This window comes from Sebastes fasciatus, chromosome 11 (assembly GCF_043250625.1).
Source record: "Sebastes fasciatus isolate fSebFas1 chromosome 11, fSebFas1.pri, whole genome shotgun sequence".
Lineage (NCBI taxonomy): Eukaryota > Metazoa > Chordata > Actinopteri > Perciformes > Sebastidae > Sebastes > Sebastes fasciatus.
This window is the reverse complement of record NC_133805.1, coordinates 26,302,558-26,322,543: the sequence shown is the minus strand read 5'-3', so window position 1 is coordinate 26,322,543 and position 19,986 is coordinate 26,302,558. Positions and strand designations below refer to the sequence as shown.

General features: G+C 40.6%; 1 protein-coding gene across 2 annotated transcripts in view; it reads right to left on the bottom strand.

Moving 5' to 3' along the window:
* Positions 1 to 19,986, bottom strand: part of col11a1b (collagen, type XI, alpha 1b) — a 104,549-nt gene that overhangs the window by 17,680 nt on the left and 66,883 nt on the right. For both annotated transcript variants that reach the window (XM_074651897.1, XM_074651896.1), the window contains exons 41-50: positions 17,424 to 17,477; positions 13,492 to 13,599; positions 13,267 to 13,374; positions 11,785 to 11,838; positions 11,154 to 11,207; positions 6,316 to 6,423; positions 2,736 to 2,789; positions 901 to 954; positions 707 to 760; positions 333 to 386 (exon numbers count right to left, since the gene is read on the bottom strand). In XM_074651897.1, the coding sequence (XP_074507998.1) occupies positions 333 to 386; positions 707 to 760; positions 901 to 954; positions 2,736 to 2,789; positions 6,316 to 6,423; positions 11,154 to 11,207; positions 11,785 to 11,838; positions 13,267 to 13,374; positions 13,492 to 13,599; positions 17,424 to 17,477 (702 nt within the window). The remainder of the gene's footprint in view (positions 1 to 332; positions 387 to 706; positions 761 to 900; positions 955 to 2,735; positions 2,790 to 6,315; positions 6,424 to 11,153; positions 11,208 to 11,784; positions 11,839 to 13,266; positions 13,375 to 13,491; positions 13,600 to 17,423; positions 17,478 to 19,986) is intronic.

The following is a 19,986-nucleotide window of genomic DNA, read 5'->3' as shown; positions in this document are numbered from 1 at the left end:
GCTAGCATCGCTGCACATCAGCCTGCAGCAGTAATATGGAGGTAAAACACTGGAGAGGTAGAACAGCCCCCACAGCTGAAGTGTCAAATAATAAACATAACTTAATTAGCCGCTCACAGATATTTTATTCACATAACTGAATGTTTAAACAGTCACGATTACATACTGTATGGGATGTACACAAGGGCACACCGCTGGATTGTGTCGTGCTACTTGCCATGCATTCTAAGTGCTGCACATCTGTAAACGAACAGTTATCTTGTTTTTGAAAATAAAAAAAAATACTATCTGAAATGAGATCATGAGTATTTTTAGCATGATATTGTACTTACTGAGATTCCGGGCTCTCCAGATGATCCTGGGTTGCCAGCTTCACCGTTTTCTCCCTGTTATATCACAGAGAAAATGTGGATTAATGTGTGAAAACGTGGAATTATCACACTCGCAGTAAACAATCCAGATAGCGTTATCAGCTGGGTAACTTTTGTTTTGTATCTTCTATTTTGATGTCAAACACACAAACTCTTTCATGCATTACATGGTGGTAAAAATGTCTGCTTCCTTCAGGAGCACAAAGAGAAACAATCCAAAGAATGTACTTATTTCGAGGCAAGACGTACAAAAGGAAATGAAAGGAATGTATTTTTAGGAGCTGAAAAGTGCGTAATAAGTGTTTCCACAATCATCTGGACATGTTAGTTCTTACCTTCTCACCAACGCCTCCCATTGCACCGATACCACCGGGAGGACCTTGAGCACCCTGTGGATGAATCATAATGAGGACATTTAAAGATTATCCACAGAAAGTAAGAATCATACAAGGAAACTGTGCTTTTTCTTTTGACAAAACTTTTTTTTTTAAATTATGGGTATGACAAAAAATAAAACAATCAAACTTACGCTGGCTCCACCGGGACCCTGAGGACCTCTGGGGCCAGGAGGACCATGTGGACCCTGTCAGCAAAAATACATGTTATGTTCAGTATTAGGACCGTTACAATATCAGATTTTCACTACACGATTATCGTGGCCAAAAGAATTCACGATCACAATATTATTGTGATATCTATAGAAAATTAACAATAATAATAATAATAATAATAATAATGCTGTCAGTCAAATTCATCTTTCATTTTCATTATTGTGTGTTTTGTCTTTTTTGGCATATTAATTACACTCAAAATACGAGTGTAGAGAGGTAAAGAGAGAGTCTGTAGCTATAACTGTACAAAAGCTTGATATAAGAAGCGTTGGATTATTTACACAATAGTAATAAATGTGTATTATTAACATGAAATCAATATTTCATTTTTTAATATCACAGTTATCGTCAATACCGCTATATCACAACACCCCTATTCAGTATAGTAGTAGTACCAATATGTCTTTCTTTATGTTGCAGAAGGCAAACTAAATGTATGCTCTATAATACACTGTAAAAAATGTATCCAAAAGAATCACTTGGTGCTACAGTATAATGTGTTTTTATTTTCTTTTAAATGGGAATCAGAACTTGAATCAGACTTTATTCACTAAGTAAAAGTGTACAAGGAATTTAAGTAAAACAATTGTAAATATATAGAAACTTTAATGCAAATTCATTTTGGCTCCACTAATTTCTGTAATGCATTAACGCATCTTGCGATTTTTAGGTTGTAGCGGCTCAGTTCTAAAGGTAGAGTGAAGATAGTGGCATCATATGAAACTAGAAAACCTAAGGAGTCCATTGGTACCAACCAATTAATATCATACTAGCTTGTCGGCAAGGAGGTTAAATAACGCTCCAAACTTACGCTAAATTTTGGCGAGGAAAAACTGGCATGGCTATTTTCAAAGGGGTCCCTTGACCTCTGACCTCAATATGAAAATATGTTCTATGGGTACCCACGAGTCTCCCCTTTACAGACATGCCCACTTTATGATAATAACATGTGGTTTTGGGCAAGTCATAGTCAAGTCAGCACACTGACGCACTGCAGTTTGCCATGTTGAGATTTGAGCATATTTTTTATGCTAAATGCAGTACCTGTGAGGGTTTCTGGACAATCTGTCATTGTTTTGTGTTGTTAATTGATATCAACTAATAAATATCTCCATACATTTGCATAAAGAAAGCATATTTACCCACTCACATGTTGATAAGAGTTTTAAATACTTGACAAATGTCCCTTCAAGGCACATTTTGAACAGACAAAAAATGGGCGATTGATTTGCAATTAATCATGATTATATATTATTCTAATATATTCTAATACTCTAATCGATCGACAGCCCTATTTTATATACAACTAAGTTTACAGGGGGAAGTAAGTAAGGTTGTCTGTGATATAAAACAAAACAATACAGCACAGAATACCGTTAAACACATGGGAAATGTCCATCCAAATCTGTACATGACACTTGTTTTTCCAACTGAACTCAGCACCCTTTAGTGCTACATTGAGACTATTTTCTATCAGAGTCTAACAGAACTGAAAAATGTAGAAATCCAAGTAGCTAAAAACAGCAACTGCACGGAAACAGAGCATGCAAAGTTTTCACGGGTAGAAATGTTTGTGTCAATACATCTTCCACAGACTTCACACAATCTGCCAAGTGGCTGGAGGAGTTGCCAAACTCAGCCACGAGCCAAAACTTCAGAACAATCAGCACAATTTCCCACCTCTCCTGCTTGTATGTGAAAACAATGTGAATCGCTGCAACGGAGAATAGTCGCTGAAAGAAGCTGCACTCACCATCGGTCCAACGTCTCCATTCTCTCCCTTCTCGCCAGGAGGGCCGGGCAAACCCTGCGAAGAAGACAAATATTCTTCAGAACAAAGAAAAAGGGTCGTGTGAGGCTGCAGAAATACATTTCCTGCCGCTCATTAACAGGTACTTACAGATGATGTGTATTGAATAGTGAGCTTTAGGATGCGATGTGATGGAGAACGCATTAATACAAGCAGAAGAACCCCTGAGTGTAAACACACAATTAGTCAAAAAGGACACCTATTGTAATTAAAGGGTATGGGAGGCTTGGGTATAATCAGCCTGTGTAAATTGCACGGTGGGAGCTCCATCCATCTATGTCCACAGGAAAGTGGAAACAAAGGGGGACGGTGCAGGCGGTGCGTATTATCCAGGTTTGGGATTCAATCATGTTTGACTAAAACAGTTTGAATGAAACTTGGGAAGGAGCTCTCACTCGCTATTGTAGCTCATTGTCTATCTGCGTAATTGCAGTTATTATTTGTTGTGTTAGTTAAGCTCCGATGATGGAGCATGCATAATCAATAGGTGGGTGGAAAGCAGCAGTACTGATAAGTTACCGTGAAACCAAAATGACATGGATATCGATCATTGAGATCACGTATGTGTAGTTTCGGTCCATTTTGTTTGATTTAATGCACCTCTGGAATGGCAGCGAAGGCTAATTTATAACAAATTGTGAGCGGGGACTTTAGTCAAAGTAATAAAGCATGAGGGTGGAAATAAATAAATAAAGCATCAAATGATTTCATGCATTATGTTTGGATGTGACAGGCTCTTGATCAATGTAAAATAAATGTACTAATGGATTAGAAGGCCGGAAAGAAGAGGTGTACTCTGAGTAAAATGAACACACACACAACCACTCTTTGCCTCACATATCAGAGCAAATAATAAATAAATGTTTACTTATGACTTGGCATTTCCTAGCTTTGAACTTAAAGGACACGCTGGCGTCATCAAATCTGATATTTACTCTCCTCTTCATCCTCATCTTAACCTCTTGATCTGAAGAATTCATCTGCTGAGCCAGGACTCCAATATTCCACGGCAAACACAGCCCTAAATGATGGAGGCCTTTCAAAGCGAAGCCATTCATTCCCCATAGTCAAAAATCATTAATGCTACAGATAATTGAATTGAAGAGCTGAGCTCGCAGCGGCTGCTGCCATCTATTGAAGGGCAGCTTAGCCAAACATAATTAAAAGAGTGGAGATGGAGTGCATTATGCCCAATTAGAAGCCAATTGCACTTAATAACAACGTTATCTGGCCCTGTTGACCAGCAGGCATTGGCTCTAATTTCATCCTCAGTGAGTCCTTGGATAATTGACTTTTAGATATTCTAAAATGTGCTGTTTCTTTATTTATTGCCACCAAAGCAAGTTCCTTCAACTTCTGCCCATTGGCTTAAATGAGCCGATGCTCTTCTTTTACGCTGTTGCAGTTTTGAGGAAAAGGGAGCTGAACAGAGCGAATTAGAGAGGGGCAGTAGTCACGTCAAGCTTAGTCTTAATCTCAGAATTACATCCGTTTGGGATCATTTAAAAGGAAACACAGACTATACTGTCCAGTTAGTTTCCTAAAGTGAGGCTATGTAACTTTTGCTGAAAGGCAAAAAGTGTAGGCACAAGAGATAGTTACACTATGTTCTATCATTTATTATTATCTTATAACAGCTGCACCAGAAACAATAGTGCTCAAGTCAGTGAAATGACTCAGCAATGGCAGTTACACAGCAATATGTACATAACGTTTGTTGATATTAGTTAAAGCAGGGGTAGGCAGAAAGTTTTTGGCATCATTGGGCAAAAATTCCATAATAACCTTTCAGCATATTGTAATTCAATATGCTTTAAAAAAATCTAGACCGTGTCGGGAGACCTCGGCCAATCACAAGTCATTTCAGAGAGAGAGAGCGTTCCTATTAGCTGTTCATTCAACGGAGGCAGCTGTCAATCACTCGCAAACTCCGATCAAACGGTCAAACTAGGCAGCGCTGATCAAATATGGTTCAATATTCTGTTACTGTAATGCCTATTTCTCACCTCAAATATTTTTAGAAACATCTTGTAGTGTACTGTTTAACTGTAAAATGAGAAAGTTTGCTCCGACTGGTGGGCAGTGCTTGGTATTTCCTCAACTGATCTCAATATGGCTGCCGGGTCACAAACTTTCTCATTTTACAGCTAAACAGTACACTACAAGATGTTTCTGAAAACATTTTATGCAACAAATAGGCATTAGCGCTGCCTAGTTTGACTGTTTGATCAGAGTTCACGAGTGATTGACAGCTGATTGGTTGTTTTCTTCCGGTCTGTGAAATCTTGCAGATGCCATTAGGAGCACCAGAGGACACAGAGGCACATGATTTTTTTCAGATTTACTATCTCATGCACTACTGGCAGGATATAGTGACGTTTTATAAAAATAACTTTTTTTAAATCATATTTTCTCAAATCTTGCCTACTGCTGCTTTAACATTATCCACAACACGCTATTGGTTACACCACACTAAGTGAGGTTGAATCTGCAAACCCCCCCGAGTGTATTGAATTAAGGAATGGTGCATTTTTTTGGTTATTGTTTTTACTTTTTGCAATTTGCAAGAGTCTCTCTCAAAGGTTACATTTTGGTAGTATCATTTTAATTCCAAAAATGGGTGCAACAGTAATACTGTGCGTGATTGCGAGAAAAGCACTTTCTACAAATCAATGAACTACTACCATTAAAAAATAAGATAAATAGCCGCAGATCAATGTGTGTTGAAGTGGAAAATAAAACTGCGGGTCGTTTATTGATAAAAGCCCTCAAATATCACTTTTCTGCACAACATTTAATATGCATAGCCTGTGTTTGTGTAGGCAGGGTGAACTGGTGGCTAGACAGACTATTTGTAGGGTCACAGGTTTTATACCCGACCAAGCAAATGTGTCCATCCTAATATCAAAAGCGTCGCAACTGCCTATCCGCTTCAGAGTTGCTGCCTCTTGTCTCTAAATCCTCCAGGAAATGAATATTGTATGTGTCTTGCAATCTATTATGAGACATATTTGCAAAAGATAAATGAATTTGTACTATGCATTGATTAAAATATCTGATTGAGTACAGGCTTCCACCGCAGCTGGTCTCTCATTTGGGCCTGGGAGCACTGCAAGGAAGTGGTTTACTGCATGATAATGTGATGTAGTCTGAGTGGAAAACCAACGGCAGTCTCCCCTCCACCATTAACGGCGCGGCAAAATGCCAAATGTAAAAATGTTAGCAACGGTGATGGATTTTGAGCGCTGTCTGTGCTATCCTTGAGGGGAAAAAGAGCATTATTTGCCCAGGAGCGACACAAAGTGTTATTAGGAAGGCGAGGCTGCATTAATAAATTATGTTCTGTTTTGATGTAATGTAAATGATGTAAGGAGAGGTGAGATGTTGTCGGTTTAAGGGGTGTGGAGGGACTCATTCTGCATTCTTCAGAGGGGAGAGCGATGTGCTGTGCTGCATTCAATGTGATCTGGTTGTCATGTGTTCAGAGAGGGAATCAACATGTGTATAAAAGATGTGGATTTACCTGCAGTCCGATGGGTCCTGGCAGACCGGGGAATCCTCTGGCTCCTTCGTCTCCTTTCTGGCCAAACATGCCCTGCTGTCCTCTCGGTCCAGACTCACCATCACTGCCCTGTGGGAGGTCAAAAGCTCATTAAATCTAAACATATTTATTCTGATCCCCCATTAGCCGAAGCTTCGGCAAATGCAAGTTCACAAACACTGTGGAGTTTCTCTAGTGGGATTCCTTTGCCCCGCTTAATCCTTTTCAAGGTTATAGACTATATCCAAGCTCACACGGTGGAGGGTGGGTCGATGCCCGTATTCAAACACAGATTAGGACAGACAGTTTACCTTAATGCCTTTTCTGAAGGTCATTTTATGGCAATTTCATTCATCCATCAGTTCTCTACACCCACTCGGGGTCATGAGGGGGCTGAAGCTTTTCCCAGAATGCACCCTGGCCAGGTCAGCAGTCTTAATTGAGCTAACGCATAACCAGACATTTGCACTCACAGGTCATTTCGAGGTTAGAATCAACCTATTTGAGCAATTTGAGCACTCGAGTCAAAAAAGGACAAGGGTGAGGCAACAGTTCTAGCCGCTGTGCTGCTGGGCTACCTGGAGAAACAGCAACCAGATTACCAAAGCTCCTGATCAGAGACTGTGGGATACAGTGCAGTATAGCCACAGGGTTATGGTAAACAGTGTATGTGAAAGATGCTGACTTCATCTGTGAAGTCAGAGGTGCACGGGGCTACAGAGGATGGAAAGGGGAGACTACAGGGAAGGAGCGAAGTGCTGACAAACTGGGAGTTTTCAGTTCAAACGCATGTCAGCACTTGAAAGTGCTTGTGGAGCTCTCGCTGAGCCCTGGGACATGCAGGCAGCCTAAGGCGCTGGTGCTGAATGTAGAGCAGTTTAGAGGGAAATGTTAGGTGATTACAGGTAAGCGTGAGCACAGCTTTGAACCGAGGAGTCGGAGACAAGGTGGAGAGACTTTAACCCCAAAAAAAAAAATAAAGAGTCATGAATGTGACTGCCCCCACAGCTCCACAGAGACACTGTGGAGTGTTTGAACTTAAAGGCTGCATAATTTGTTACGCGTGCACAACTCTCTCCACTATTCGTGTTGACTTTGATTGATGGAATTGGATGGAACCGCCAAAACAACGGAGGAACATGGAGGAAAGCCCCAAGCAGTTATCATCACCAAAATGTGAAGCATCGTCTGCGTATCTTGCTTCTCACGATTAGTGAAATGGTCCACCGATGTCAAGTATTTATGTAATCATGAGCATGAAGCCCTGCGATAATGGGTGGATATGGGTTTTAATTTTAGTTTAGTTTTATAACTAGGTTCGGGAACAAAGACCACGCCTCAAACACATCCCATTTCTGCACAAAGGTATTTAAGCACACCTGATCTGTTCACTTCCTCTTTGACTCAGTTTTCACATCCCCTCCCCTTTAAACCCCCTTTTTCTTTTCTCTCTCCTTTCTCTCTCTCCTGTTTGAATACAGGAACCAATGGGGGTTCTGCAAAAAAAATCTGAGCTCTAAAAGAGACAGCTTCCCCGTTCAGAGTCTCGTCTCCCCCCGATTCACTCCTACATCTAGTCGATACCGGTTCAAAAATGCTCTCCTCCAACCATCCGTCCACAACCCTGATTCCTCCCCTCATCCCTTCATCTCTCTTCCCCATACTGCTCTATCTATCTACCCACAACTCTTCATCCCCTTCATCCCTTACCCTTTATCTCTCATCCTCCTTCCGGACCCTTGATCCATCCCTCCTACATCATCATGGCATCTCTCCATCTTCTATATGCGATAAATTATTCTAAACCCATATCGTTATTGGCGTAGTCTTTGTTAGTGAATACTAATACTAACGTGCAGTAAAAGCATATTCTATATTATGAATTGCGAAGCTTGGTTTGCATGTCTTGCTTCTCACAATTAGCGAAATGGTCCAACTATGACGAATGTCAAGTATTTATGTGATCATAAACCCGATCAAAGGGTGGGAATGGGTTTTAATTTCAATTTAAGTACCAATATAATGTGCAGTAAAAGTGTATTCTCCAGGACTGATGAAGTAGATTATGAAAAAACTGTTTTTTCTGAATTAATTACAGCTGTAAGAGAGTAGGAGCTGCAGAAATCTGTGCATTCAAGACACGCTGAAGTTCTAATTAGAAAAACGCTTTCTTTGTGGATTTAATGATCATACTGCAATGTATAATAACTTGTACTAAACATGTGAATGTTTCATTTTGCAGAACTCGGTATTAATGTTTACATGGGTCTATGTGAAATTTGAAGTGTAGCTGTAATTGAAAGAGATACCTGTGGGTATAAGAGATGCTTAGGCCTGGAGGCATCACACACATGCTGAGGACGGTATAATTTACGACTCTCCTGAAATGCATCTAACTTATTATATGTTTAGATCGTCCCTGAAAAAAAATCGAAGTGGGTATTTAAGTGTTTTTGTTTGCCTCATGTTATGTTAAAAACAAAATTGTGTTTTCTCTTGCCGAGTGACATTTCAAAAACAGCTCTCATACAACATTTATGCCTTTTTGTAAGACACTGTTAAATATAAAAACATAATTGATTGGTAGAAAATTATGTTTACCACATCCTGATGAAGATCAATAATGTTTCATTCCAACTGCTTGACCTTAGTTGTATCTAAAAGACAACGCTGTTGAAATGAGCTGCTGTACACCTCGTTAAGCCTCAGCTGAAAAGAAAATTGAATCGTGCATTTTCCCTGCAAACACCAACATTTCTCCTGGATTGAGAGGTGGGGTAGGTAGTGTGGTGGAAATTGATAACGGCATTAGGGCTTCGCAATAATAAAAAAAGAGGGCAGATAATGGTATAACCACGCAGCACGAGTCAGGTCTCAGTTATGAAGGCATGAATACACATGAGCAGGCTGACTCACCAGGACAAACAACTGTTAAATAATTTGTTATTCAGCTTGGGTGCACTACCTGCTCGCGGCAATCCGTCTCACCAGGTCTATTCTAGCCCCCACAGAGCCCTGCAGATGCTGAATTTTTGCTAGAATGGTTGTTAAGGCCTGATAATTTACAGCAATGAGCTCTCAGTTGCCCTCAGGCCATCAGCTATTGTAGAAACAGGACTTTTCCTCTTGTGTTAATGAGATAGATGAGTAGAGGACGTTCTGCAGCATACAAGGCAGTATTCTCAGTTTAAGTGGGTGCCATATGAGGTAAGACATGGAAATGATTGGCGAGCTGGTGTACCATTGTGATTTGTGAGACTGTATCGCAAAGCAATACAAATTCGGAAGTGCAATATAATTGATGACTGGGTGCTAAAAAAACTTTCTAAAGAACAAGCTGTTGGAGACTGTGATGACTAAACTCTTTGTGGGGTACCCTGCTGCAAGTAATAGTCGTGATTAAAATGAAATTTGTGTAACATTACAATAATAGAAGGATGGGGATTCTTAAATAAATGGGGACTGCAGCCAAAGGTTTTTGGACTGCAGAGGTGACTGTAAAAAGCAGTGCTGCTTGCATAATGTATCCCTGACCTGGCTGGAACAGTACTTCATTTCTGCCCATCTGGGGAATAAAACATAGTTGTTGTTTTTTTTAAAATCAGGCTATTGTTTTAACAGGGGTCTCCAACTATGTGCAATTAAGAGCCAAGTGTTCACTTTTCTAATGTATCTTAACACTAACAGCTCATTTAACTGATTATCACACCATCAGCCAGAAATGGTGAAGTCAAAATAAACAAAATAAGCACACATTGCTCCGGATGGATCATGGTTGGAAACTACCTAATAATGTGCAGTCTAGTGCTGCAGAAGCAGACATGATTCTGTCAATTTGTGATAATACCACAGGTCTGACGACAACAAGTTAAAAAGCTCTGCCCACAGGCAGGCAGGCTGTTTTGTATCCTCACTGACGATGTTTACATGCATACTAATATTCCACAGAATATGACAATATTCCGCATCCTGTCATGTAAACGGCACGCAAACACAGCCTTCTGCAGCCATGGAAGCAAGCAGACGAACTGGATCAATAGAGATAACGTTAACGTTAGATTCTACCCGACCTGAAAAGCCTCGGCACATCTCTCTGTGGTCCGTGTACAGCTGAGTTATCAAGGCAGCGAGTATTTGAGACACACAGCTGTTGAAGTGATTCACACTACTGCTGGCCAGAGGCTAACACGGTCGGGTTTAGAAGGTAACCCTCAAATTGCAAAAACGTGCGCTAACTGCTTTCAGTCACACCGGAGGAGCGGACGGGCCACGGCTCCAATGTCTTAAATTTGGACGGATGTTACCCTTTTTAAACACTGTCAGTGTCGCTACATATTGCTCCTTTAATCGGAGTCTGCACGGCTGCATGTAAACGGGAATATTAGTGGACTATTCATATTCATTAGTCATGTAAAACAGCTTAGTAGGAATATTGTCTTTTTCAGCATGAGGCCAAAACTGGAATATTTTGTGCATGTAAGCGTAGTCACTGTTACTGTCTTCATGGGGCCGTGAATTGGAGTAAATATTTCAATCTTGATTTGCCATTTCATTGTTCTGACCCAGAGCCCATCATGGCAAGCAGGGGCTACCATTAGGAGATCAACACATATATTTTTAAGGTCATGTAAAATGTTGGAAACAAAGGAATTCAATAAAAAATCAATAAAAATTAGGTATCTACCAAATAAAGGTTGGAAACCTTTTTGAAAATGAAAAAATATTTTTAGAGTAAATATTGGTGTGAATGGTCATTTGCGTATAATAATATTTCTTTGGGGGAAAGTTGACATTAGATAGCCAGAAGAAGCAATACTCACAGCTGGACCAGGAGCTCCAAGCACACCCTGAAGACCGCTTGGGCCTGGTGGACCCTAAAAACACAAAAAGCAATGAGATATTGGTTATTAGGATCCCCATTAGTTCAATGCACTTACACTTCATACCATAAAGTTACAACAATTGCATTCTGACTATTGGCATAAACAACATAGACCTGCTGTTTCCATTTACACTAGAGAACAATGGAAGTTAATGAAAACAACTGCATGCTATAGCTGTTTATCCTCATACAGACTGTCATATTACAATATTTAATGTATTTAAAGTGATGCTGGTGATGACTAAAACCAAAGTCAATTGAAAAACACAAATGTTTAAGCTGACGACAGAGCCCACTGGCATCTTTATTGGAAACTAAGTACCCATTAAGGAATCACAGCAGCACTTCAGATAATATTTCATATGCTGCAGACTGTTTGGGGCAAGATAACCTGAGACGAGGTCATTTCAAAGTAACCTGTGTTCTTTGATTTATTCAGCTCAAATGAGAATCCAGCAGCTAAGATTAGTGTTCTTTGCTCAATTAGCATTGGTTATCATTCAAAACTTATTGCCTTACAGAAAACAGAATAATATTAAAAGTAACAGAGAGAGAAAATGAGAACTCACAAGTTCACCCTTGTCTCCTTTGCCTCCCTTCTGTCCATGTCCGCCGACTTCTCCCTGTGGTGAAATACAAACAACACAGCTCACATCTCTCATGTCCATCTTAAAAGACTCTTGCCTCCCGTGTTTAGTCAAAGTCCAATATCTTAAAGTGTCACCTTTACCACGAGTGGGCAGTAAATATTTCTCAAGAGATTTTAATTTGATTGGCCCACAAAGACCTTGGGCGAGTGTTTGCAATTAATTGATTGGCTCCCTGTCTAACCCCATTGGCACTATGATTGACAAAACGGTGTGAAGGGAGACGTGACTGGGATCGGAGAGGCATGATGGATACAAATGTAAAGATCCAGATCTGCGGTTTCACTGTGGATGTGGGATTTGCTGGCCTGAGGGTAAACACGGTATGTATGCTATTGGCTATGTCAGAATGTTTATCTGTTTGTGTTCAGAAATGTTTTAATGCATCCAGTGAGCTTATGTTGTTCACTGAATGCAACCATTTCTGTCATAGTAGGCTAGAGGCTAAACAGAGTGACACAAATGTAGTTGTTTATATGCAGTAAGTGTGTTTTCTATATATAAAGACATGCATAGCATTGGAATACATGTTTATTGTAGCAACAATGCAGCAGCCTACGTGAAATAGCCATGTGGTGTCATTACAACAATACACCGAAGTACAGTAAGTGCTTAGAGATAATCCGGCCACCGCTTTGTGTGTTCCGCCATCTAGCGGCGCCGCCATTACTGCGGTGGCAGGTCGTAGTGACTCTACTGTCTGCTAACAGTATTAACTGGGGACTCTCAGCCAAAAGCATACGTGGTCGCTCGTAGTAACTTATATAAATGGTTGGCGTGATAATAAACACTGATGAGCCATTTAACATGATTAGCAGACACTTTGTACGTGTTCTGTTTGTGATACCGACCGACTGATGTTTACTTTGTGGTCATTAGGTTGCACTGGTTAGTGCAATTAACGTTATATTTTACAATAACGCCACAGTTAGTTGGTTGACCACCGCAGCCCCTAGACAGTGTCTCAACCTACTAACGTTAGATACGCTAGTTAAGCAGTCTTAACTCAGCTGATGTTACTTGTTTCACCATGTCAGGCTAACGTTGGGCAGCTGAGAACTGCTCAGGTTCTTCCCGAACTCCTAGACATCGTTGTCAAAAGTAACGTTACATAGAAAGTAAAGGTAAAAGTAGAAAAAATTGTACATTTCTAAGGACAACTTGCATTCAAACGCGCACGTATTGCAGCGAGACGCCACCGCAGTAATGGCGACTTGTTCACTTCCAGTACTTCCCCGGATTCGTGTCACATTTCTAGACATATTTTGAAGATATTGACAGATGTAGACATGCCTTGAGAACTAAACGTTGTCGTTGAACTACATCTCATTAGGAAGGAGCTGCTGCTGCTGTTGTTTAAATCAAGGATTACTACATTTCCAGTGTATCACATCTTTACTCCACCTTGTCACCATCCTCTCCGGGGGGACCCTGAGGACCGGCAGGACCAGGAAGACCAACAGGACCTTGAATGCCATCACGGCCAGCAGGACCCATGGGACCTTTCTCTCCCTAAACACATAACATTCATAAAGAAGTGTCACATTACCAGCAGTCAAAAAATCTACATTTTTCCTCACACTTTGCTGTGTAAAAAGTAGAATTGAAATGTCTGACAGAAATACTCACAGGGCCGCCTTTTTCTCCAGCAGGGCCCGGTGGTCCTTGGGGGCCATTGCGTCCTGTCAGACCGATTGGACCTCCAGGACCAGCAGCACCTCTCTCTCCAGGAGAACCCTGTCACCGAAGAACAAAGACCCATCAGTCATTGCTGCATCGCGTGGTAGCTAACTAGAGAAGTCAATTCCCTGCAGAAAAGTTATGAAACGGCTGAAAGCCACAGAAAGCGTTGAAAGCATGAAAACTCTGACTTCATGAGAACGCCTGCACTAATTAAGAGCATCTTCAAAGAATAGCTTTTCCACAGACTATGACCATTATAATGGGACGTGTCCTTCATATATTTGAATGAGTAAGCCTGATTGTCGGTGTTTCAATTGGCACAGAACAATATCCAGATTACACAATCAGAAAGGTTTCACTCTACACAGGGACACTATTCACTAAAAGTTTAGAGTAAATGTGGTGCTTTTTGCAACAAGCACATATTAGAGCAGTTTGGAGCAAGTCATAGTCAAATCAGCACACTGACACACTAACAGCTGTTGTCGCCTGTTGGGCTTGAGTTTGCCATGTTATGATTTGAGCATATTTTTTATGCTAAATGCAGTACCTGTGAGGGTTTCTGGACAATATTTGTCATTGTTTTGTGTTGTTGATTGATTTCCAACAATAAATATATACATACATTTGCATAAAGCGAGCATATCTGTCCACTACCATGTTGATAAGAGTATTAAATACTTGACAAATCTCCCTTTAAGGTACATTTTGAACAGATAAATACAGTATGAGGAGCACTAATAATAGTGTAACCTATGACTGTACTTAATAAAATCAATACTAAGAACAATAATAAAAGTGTATTGACCCTGCTGTCAGGCTCAAAGCTTCACCAGGATGAGAGCTGTGCTGATGAACGGACTCTTATGTGACTAATAGGATTCAGCTGCTTTCCTCTTGCCAAGGCCTTATGGAAGGTCTTTTCCATTCTTTCCCCACATCAGCGTGTCTTATTGCCCCGCTCTTCACTGTGCTCAGGTGGGTGCTCATCGCTGTCTAGGGGGCCCAAACCATATAAACTGTGACTACACTACATATTTGATCAGCAGGTCATTACGGCGTTCTCCTTCCCGGGGAAGGTCTCAGGCTGCTTCCGAATAAAACTTGCCCGTGTACAAGCCAAAGATTCACCCTGATGCACACACACACACACACAAACACACACACACACACACACACACACACACACACACACACACACACACACACACACACACACACATACACAGAGTGATTCAGCTGCTGATGTGAGCTGCCACCTGGCACTCATATGCCTGGCCCATTTCATGACAGACATTGCCGGGGACACACACACACAGCTCCAAACTGCCAACCCGAGCCTGCCAACCTGCCCGCCAGGACACACACATTCAGTCGCACACGCACACACACATACACAAGTGTCTTTGACTCACATAACTTCACATTCTCTCTTTCTGCTTCCCTCCCTCTCATTTCACCCATGTTTTCTCTCCCACACATGTAATTTTCTGGCTAGAAATCAAAACTGCAACAGAAAAACTTTGTGTTTGCGACTCAACTTGTCGTATTCACGCTTTGTTCTTTTTTTTCCCTGTGTAGTTTCTTGGTCTGTCTCTTTCAAACACACACAACCCTCTAAAAAGACTATGAAATAGCAACACACACACACACACACACAGCACTCACAGACTTTCCCACAGCACAACAGCAGCTCAGTCTCTGGCAGGAAATCGATGGAGGAAAATATCAGATCTCTTGTGTGCGTGGGCATCGCACAACGGCCTCTTTTTCAAGGAGTTTTTTTTTTTTTCCAAAAAGGTCTATCACATGTTTCCATCCAATGGCTCACTTTCAAGCCAATTTAAGAAAACTCTCATTTCACACTGGAAACGGTTTCACTCATTCAGAGGACGCCCCTCTTCTTCGCTTTCATCATCTTTTCATCCGTGCTCTGCATATCCGCTGTCATCTAATCTGGTGTTGCTCTGTCGCTGGTGAGCAGGGGCAATTATCGGGAGCCTGCGTTTAACGCCTGAACAAAATGTCAGACGGTTCAAAGCTGCCTGTCAGTCAGCTTTCTGTACAGATTCACCACCGGAGCTCCCGAGGCTTTTCATTACACATATCGCTAACTGAGGGGCTCAGAGACAAAGGCAGGGAAAAAGTGCCCCACTTATTAATGGGCTGCCACTCCTGCTCCTTTCACCGCCGTAAACTATGTTACAGCAACAGCACAGTATATGAATGCAGCTATAATAGGATGTCCTTTACTGTGATTAAGGGTGTCAGTGACGCACAGGATGCAACATGAGTACAGGGGAAATCATCCTAACTGCATTACGGGCGATTATCAATTGAGTGAAAAGTTTCTCTAAAAGTAGTGGTCACACGGAAATATAAAACAAGACACTTACTCAAGTTACTGAGACGAAATTACTAGAGTTGTTCAGTTGGGCAATAAAGCAATGATTAGGCCATGCTTCAAAATGATGTTGGGCACGCTTGTTAATTTCATACCTATAAGAATATCTCTTAGCTGCACTAAAAAACACTATAAATCAATCAGCATATTGCATCTTTAAACTGCTGAAACTAAAAGGTTTATCTTCTCCTGGGCAATATAACAGTAAAACACAATAAACATCAGTATGAGAGGTGATTCACAGTTAGAAAAATCAGTAGTAATTTCCATTTTATGACAACAAAAATAGAGGCAAAAGTGTTGGATGATTTTTTTCCCACAACTAACTAAACAAAGAAAACTAATTCAAAATAACATTGGACATTTAAGGCGAGACACCACAAGCAATAGTATTGTTTTTCATGCACTGGTGAATTTTGAGACTTTGGGCTATTTTGCTTCCATAATGTATTCTGTCAGACCAGTGGAAAGAAAATCTCTTTTTGTCTGTTTGCGTTTGGAGATTTCTTCTAAATTCACCAAAAGTTAGTGAAAGAAAATGCCTCAACTTTTCAAAAAACTTGCAATAATTGCCTTAATATAAGTAATAAACTGTGGAAATTTCATGGTGATATCTATAAGTTACTTTTTTTTTTTTTTTTTACCATAGTCACCTGTCTTCAAAATTTATGGAATTTTACAATACACATCTTTAAAGGCCGTTTTCTCAAAATGAGTTTGTTCTCATACTCTTGAGCCAGAAATCTTCACTTCAGTAGCACTTACATTCACCAAACTTTACAGTTTCATTCCCATCTATATTCTGAAGGTTTTTACTGAGGGGTTTGTTCATATATCATTTATAGCCTGATTTATAGAACATTTTATTCCTAAAAACATGGCGGAAATGGATTTTCTTATGGCTGTTGACAGTATTTTCTGTTTTATGGAGTGATCAATAGAGATATCCATAATTCCCTCAGTAAAAACCTTTGACTTTAATACGTCAACAAAATGAAACATGAATTTAGAATGTGGCTTTACCCAATGTTCAGATTTCTGTTCTGGAAATGTATGCAAGTTAGAACATATTTAATAAAGCCTCATTTTCATTTTTAAACATAACATTTTCAGAAAACTTGTAATACAAAAAATACTTGTCTTAACATAAGTAATCTACTGGGGAAGTTCCATGGTGATATCTAGTAGGTAAATGTTTTAACCCTATTCACCTGTAGTGTCTCCCCTCAGTATTATAGTGTCAATTCATTTTGAACAACCTCTTTTTAAGTATTGTGGTATTGATTTCAATCATGCCACCCTGCCCTACTCTACCACCCACTACACGGCAGCTTACAGAGCGGCTGCTGCTGAATGAGTGGAGAGCGGAGCTGCGCACAGCATGTGCAACTCCATTCTCCAAAAGCACAAGTCACTTTTCACTGTAATCTCTGTGGCAGGAGAGATGAGGTAACCATAGTAACGGGCTACTTACGATGGGGCCGGGGGGACCCTGAGGCCCTTCTCCTCCCTTTAAGCCAGCTGGACCCTGAAAGCAGAGGACAGGAGAGGGTTAGAGCTCGTTCACTGCGGGCGGCCGCTCAATGCCATTCAAAGAGCAGTAATCACAGCTGTCAAATGGGCCTTTAAATGTTACCGTGAGTGTGTGTAGAAATGTGTATGCCTGTGCATGTGGAGGGCTTAGATCATGAAAGGCAGACAGTAACTAGCAATTTGTGATCTATATAAAGTATTAAAAAGAGATGTAATCTTTCTAGTAGTTATAGTAATTATAGTAGCATCTTTTTGAATATTAATGATGATGTAATCATTACCAAAAGATATAATGACAGTTGATAAAAGTTTCTTGTTTTGATTCTCAAGTAAAGTTTTCTACAGTATTCCTTCCAGATTTAGGTACGTGAAAGCAAAGGGCACATAGACGATGAGCTTTCTTTGACTTTGCGCTCACAATCCCCATGTTATTAGCTCCCAATTTACTGAGGCAGCAGGTCATTAAAGGGTCAGTTCACCCAAAATACACCACAAACAACCATTTCAAAGGATGTGAGTGGAATCTTTAGTGGCAAAAAATCTTGGGTGAATCAACCCTTTAAGCAACGGGATGCATTTCCTGGGTGCATTCTGTTAATGAGCTCGGTAATAATTTCGTGACACTGAAATCCTTATTAATGAAATACCAAGATTTAATAACATTTACATAGGCTGCAATTCAACTCCGCCAGAGAAAAAATTGGCTATTACTTAATAAATTATGATATAGCCTAATCTGTAGGCATATTAAATATATTTATATAGCATATATCAATGCAAATGGCATCATTAAATGAGCTTCAAAGGTAATGAAAAAGAGAAGGAATGACAAGGTTCTGAAGTTCAAACATAGTCCATCTATCTCTGGACCCCTGTCATCTACTCGAGATCCCGGCCCTTGAATGGCAACGTCTGCCTGTGCTGCTGAATAATAGCACCAGGAGGCTGAGATTGCATATGGAAAACACAATTCACCAGAGGCAGTAAAGACTTTCATTATAATAACTAATTTACAGGCTCCGACAGAGCCAGGGGGGTGCAGACGCTGCCAAGCAGGCTCTCAGTCTCCACCTCCCCGGGTTCCACATTTCACCACGGTGCATTAGAAGACTGGAAGGATCTTTCTTTGCCAGACACACAAAAAGTTATTTATTGGCTCGTATATTGCTACGGTGCCTTTCCTCAAGAGTGAGAGATGGGATGAAGAGTGTGCGTGTATGTGTGTGTATCAATCTTTTTTTTTTTTTGGACAGGTATAAACTTCTGTGTGCGCTTGCATGCGTGTGTTTGCACCTGTGCTCTCTCAGCAAACAGAATTAGATTAACTTTTTTACGCTCATACAACAGGTGTAACCATGTTTATGTATGTTTGAGTCTGTGTGTGATTGGACTTTAAGAGAGTGGGAGGCTGTATTTGCTTGTGTAGACTGTGTGTGTGCTGCCCTTATGAAGAAAAAGCCATCCCTCTGCACACATGGGACAAACATAACGGTGGTAATAAGTCTGGGCTATGCTGTCGTGTGCTCTCTTAATGGTCAGCCTTGAAATGAGCTTCAGCCTCGGTCTCTCAAGCTGAGCCTCTAACAGCCGTCCGCCCTCACCTTGAACTTTATCTCACCCACACCCACTTCTTTTGAGAATTAATTTGGGGTTACTCAGAATCAGACGGCTTTGACTCATTCTTCGATCGAAAACTAATCAGGAATTCCTTAAAGAGAAGGATCTGCAACTAGCGCGGCTCTAAAAGTGGAATTAAAGCGGCAGTAGACAGAATATTTTTGGCATCATTGGGCAAAACATTCCATAATAACCTTTCAGTATATTGTTATTCAAGTGCTCTGAGAGATAACTAGACTTCTGCACCTCCTCATGGCTCTGTTTTCAGGCTTTAAAAAAGTCTAGCCCATGATGAGAGACTTTGGCCATCACAGGTCATTTCAGAGAGAGAGCGTTCCTATTGGCTGTTCATTCAACGGAGGCAGCTGTCAATCAATCGTGAACCCCGATCAAACGGTCAAACTAGTTAGCGCTGATCAAATAGGAATCCATATTGTGTTACTGTAATGCCCATTTCTTGCGTAAAATGTTTTCAGAAACATCTTGTAGTGTACTGTTTAGCTGTAAAATGAGAAAGTTTGCTCCGGCTGGTGGGCGGTGCTTGGTATTTCCTCAACTGATCTCATCATGGCTGCCGGGTCGCAAACTTTCTAATTTTACAGCTAAACAGTACACTACAAGATGTTTGTGAAAACATTTTATGCGAGAAATAGGCATTACAGTAACAGAATATTGATTCATGTTTGATCAGCGCTGCCTAGTTTGATCGTTTGATCGGAGTTTGCAAGGCACATGTTTTTTTCAGATTACTTGCTGATGCACTACTGTCAGGATATAGTGACCTTTTTATAAAAATATACTTTTTAATCATATATGCTCCAATTCTACCTACTGCTGCTTTAAAATGCCTCTAAAATGCTTCAACTAATAACAGACATTTTACTGGT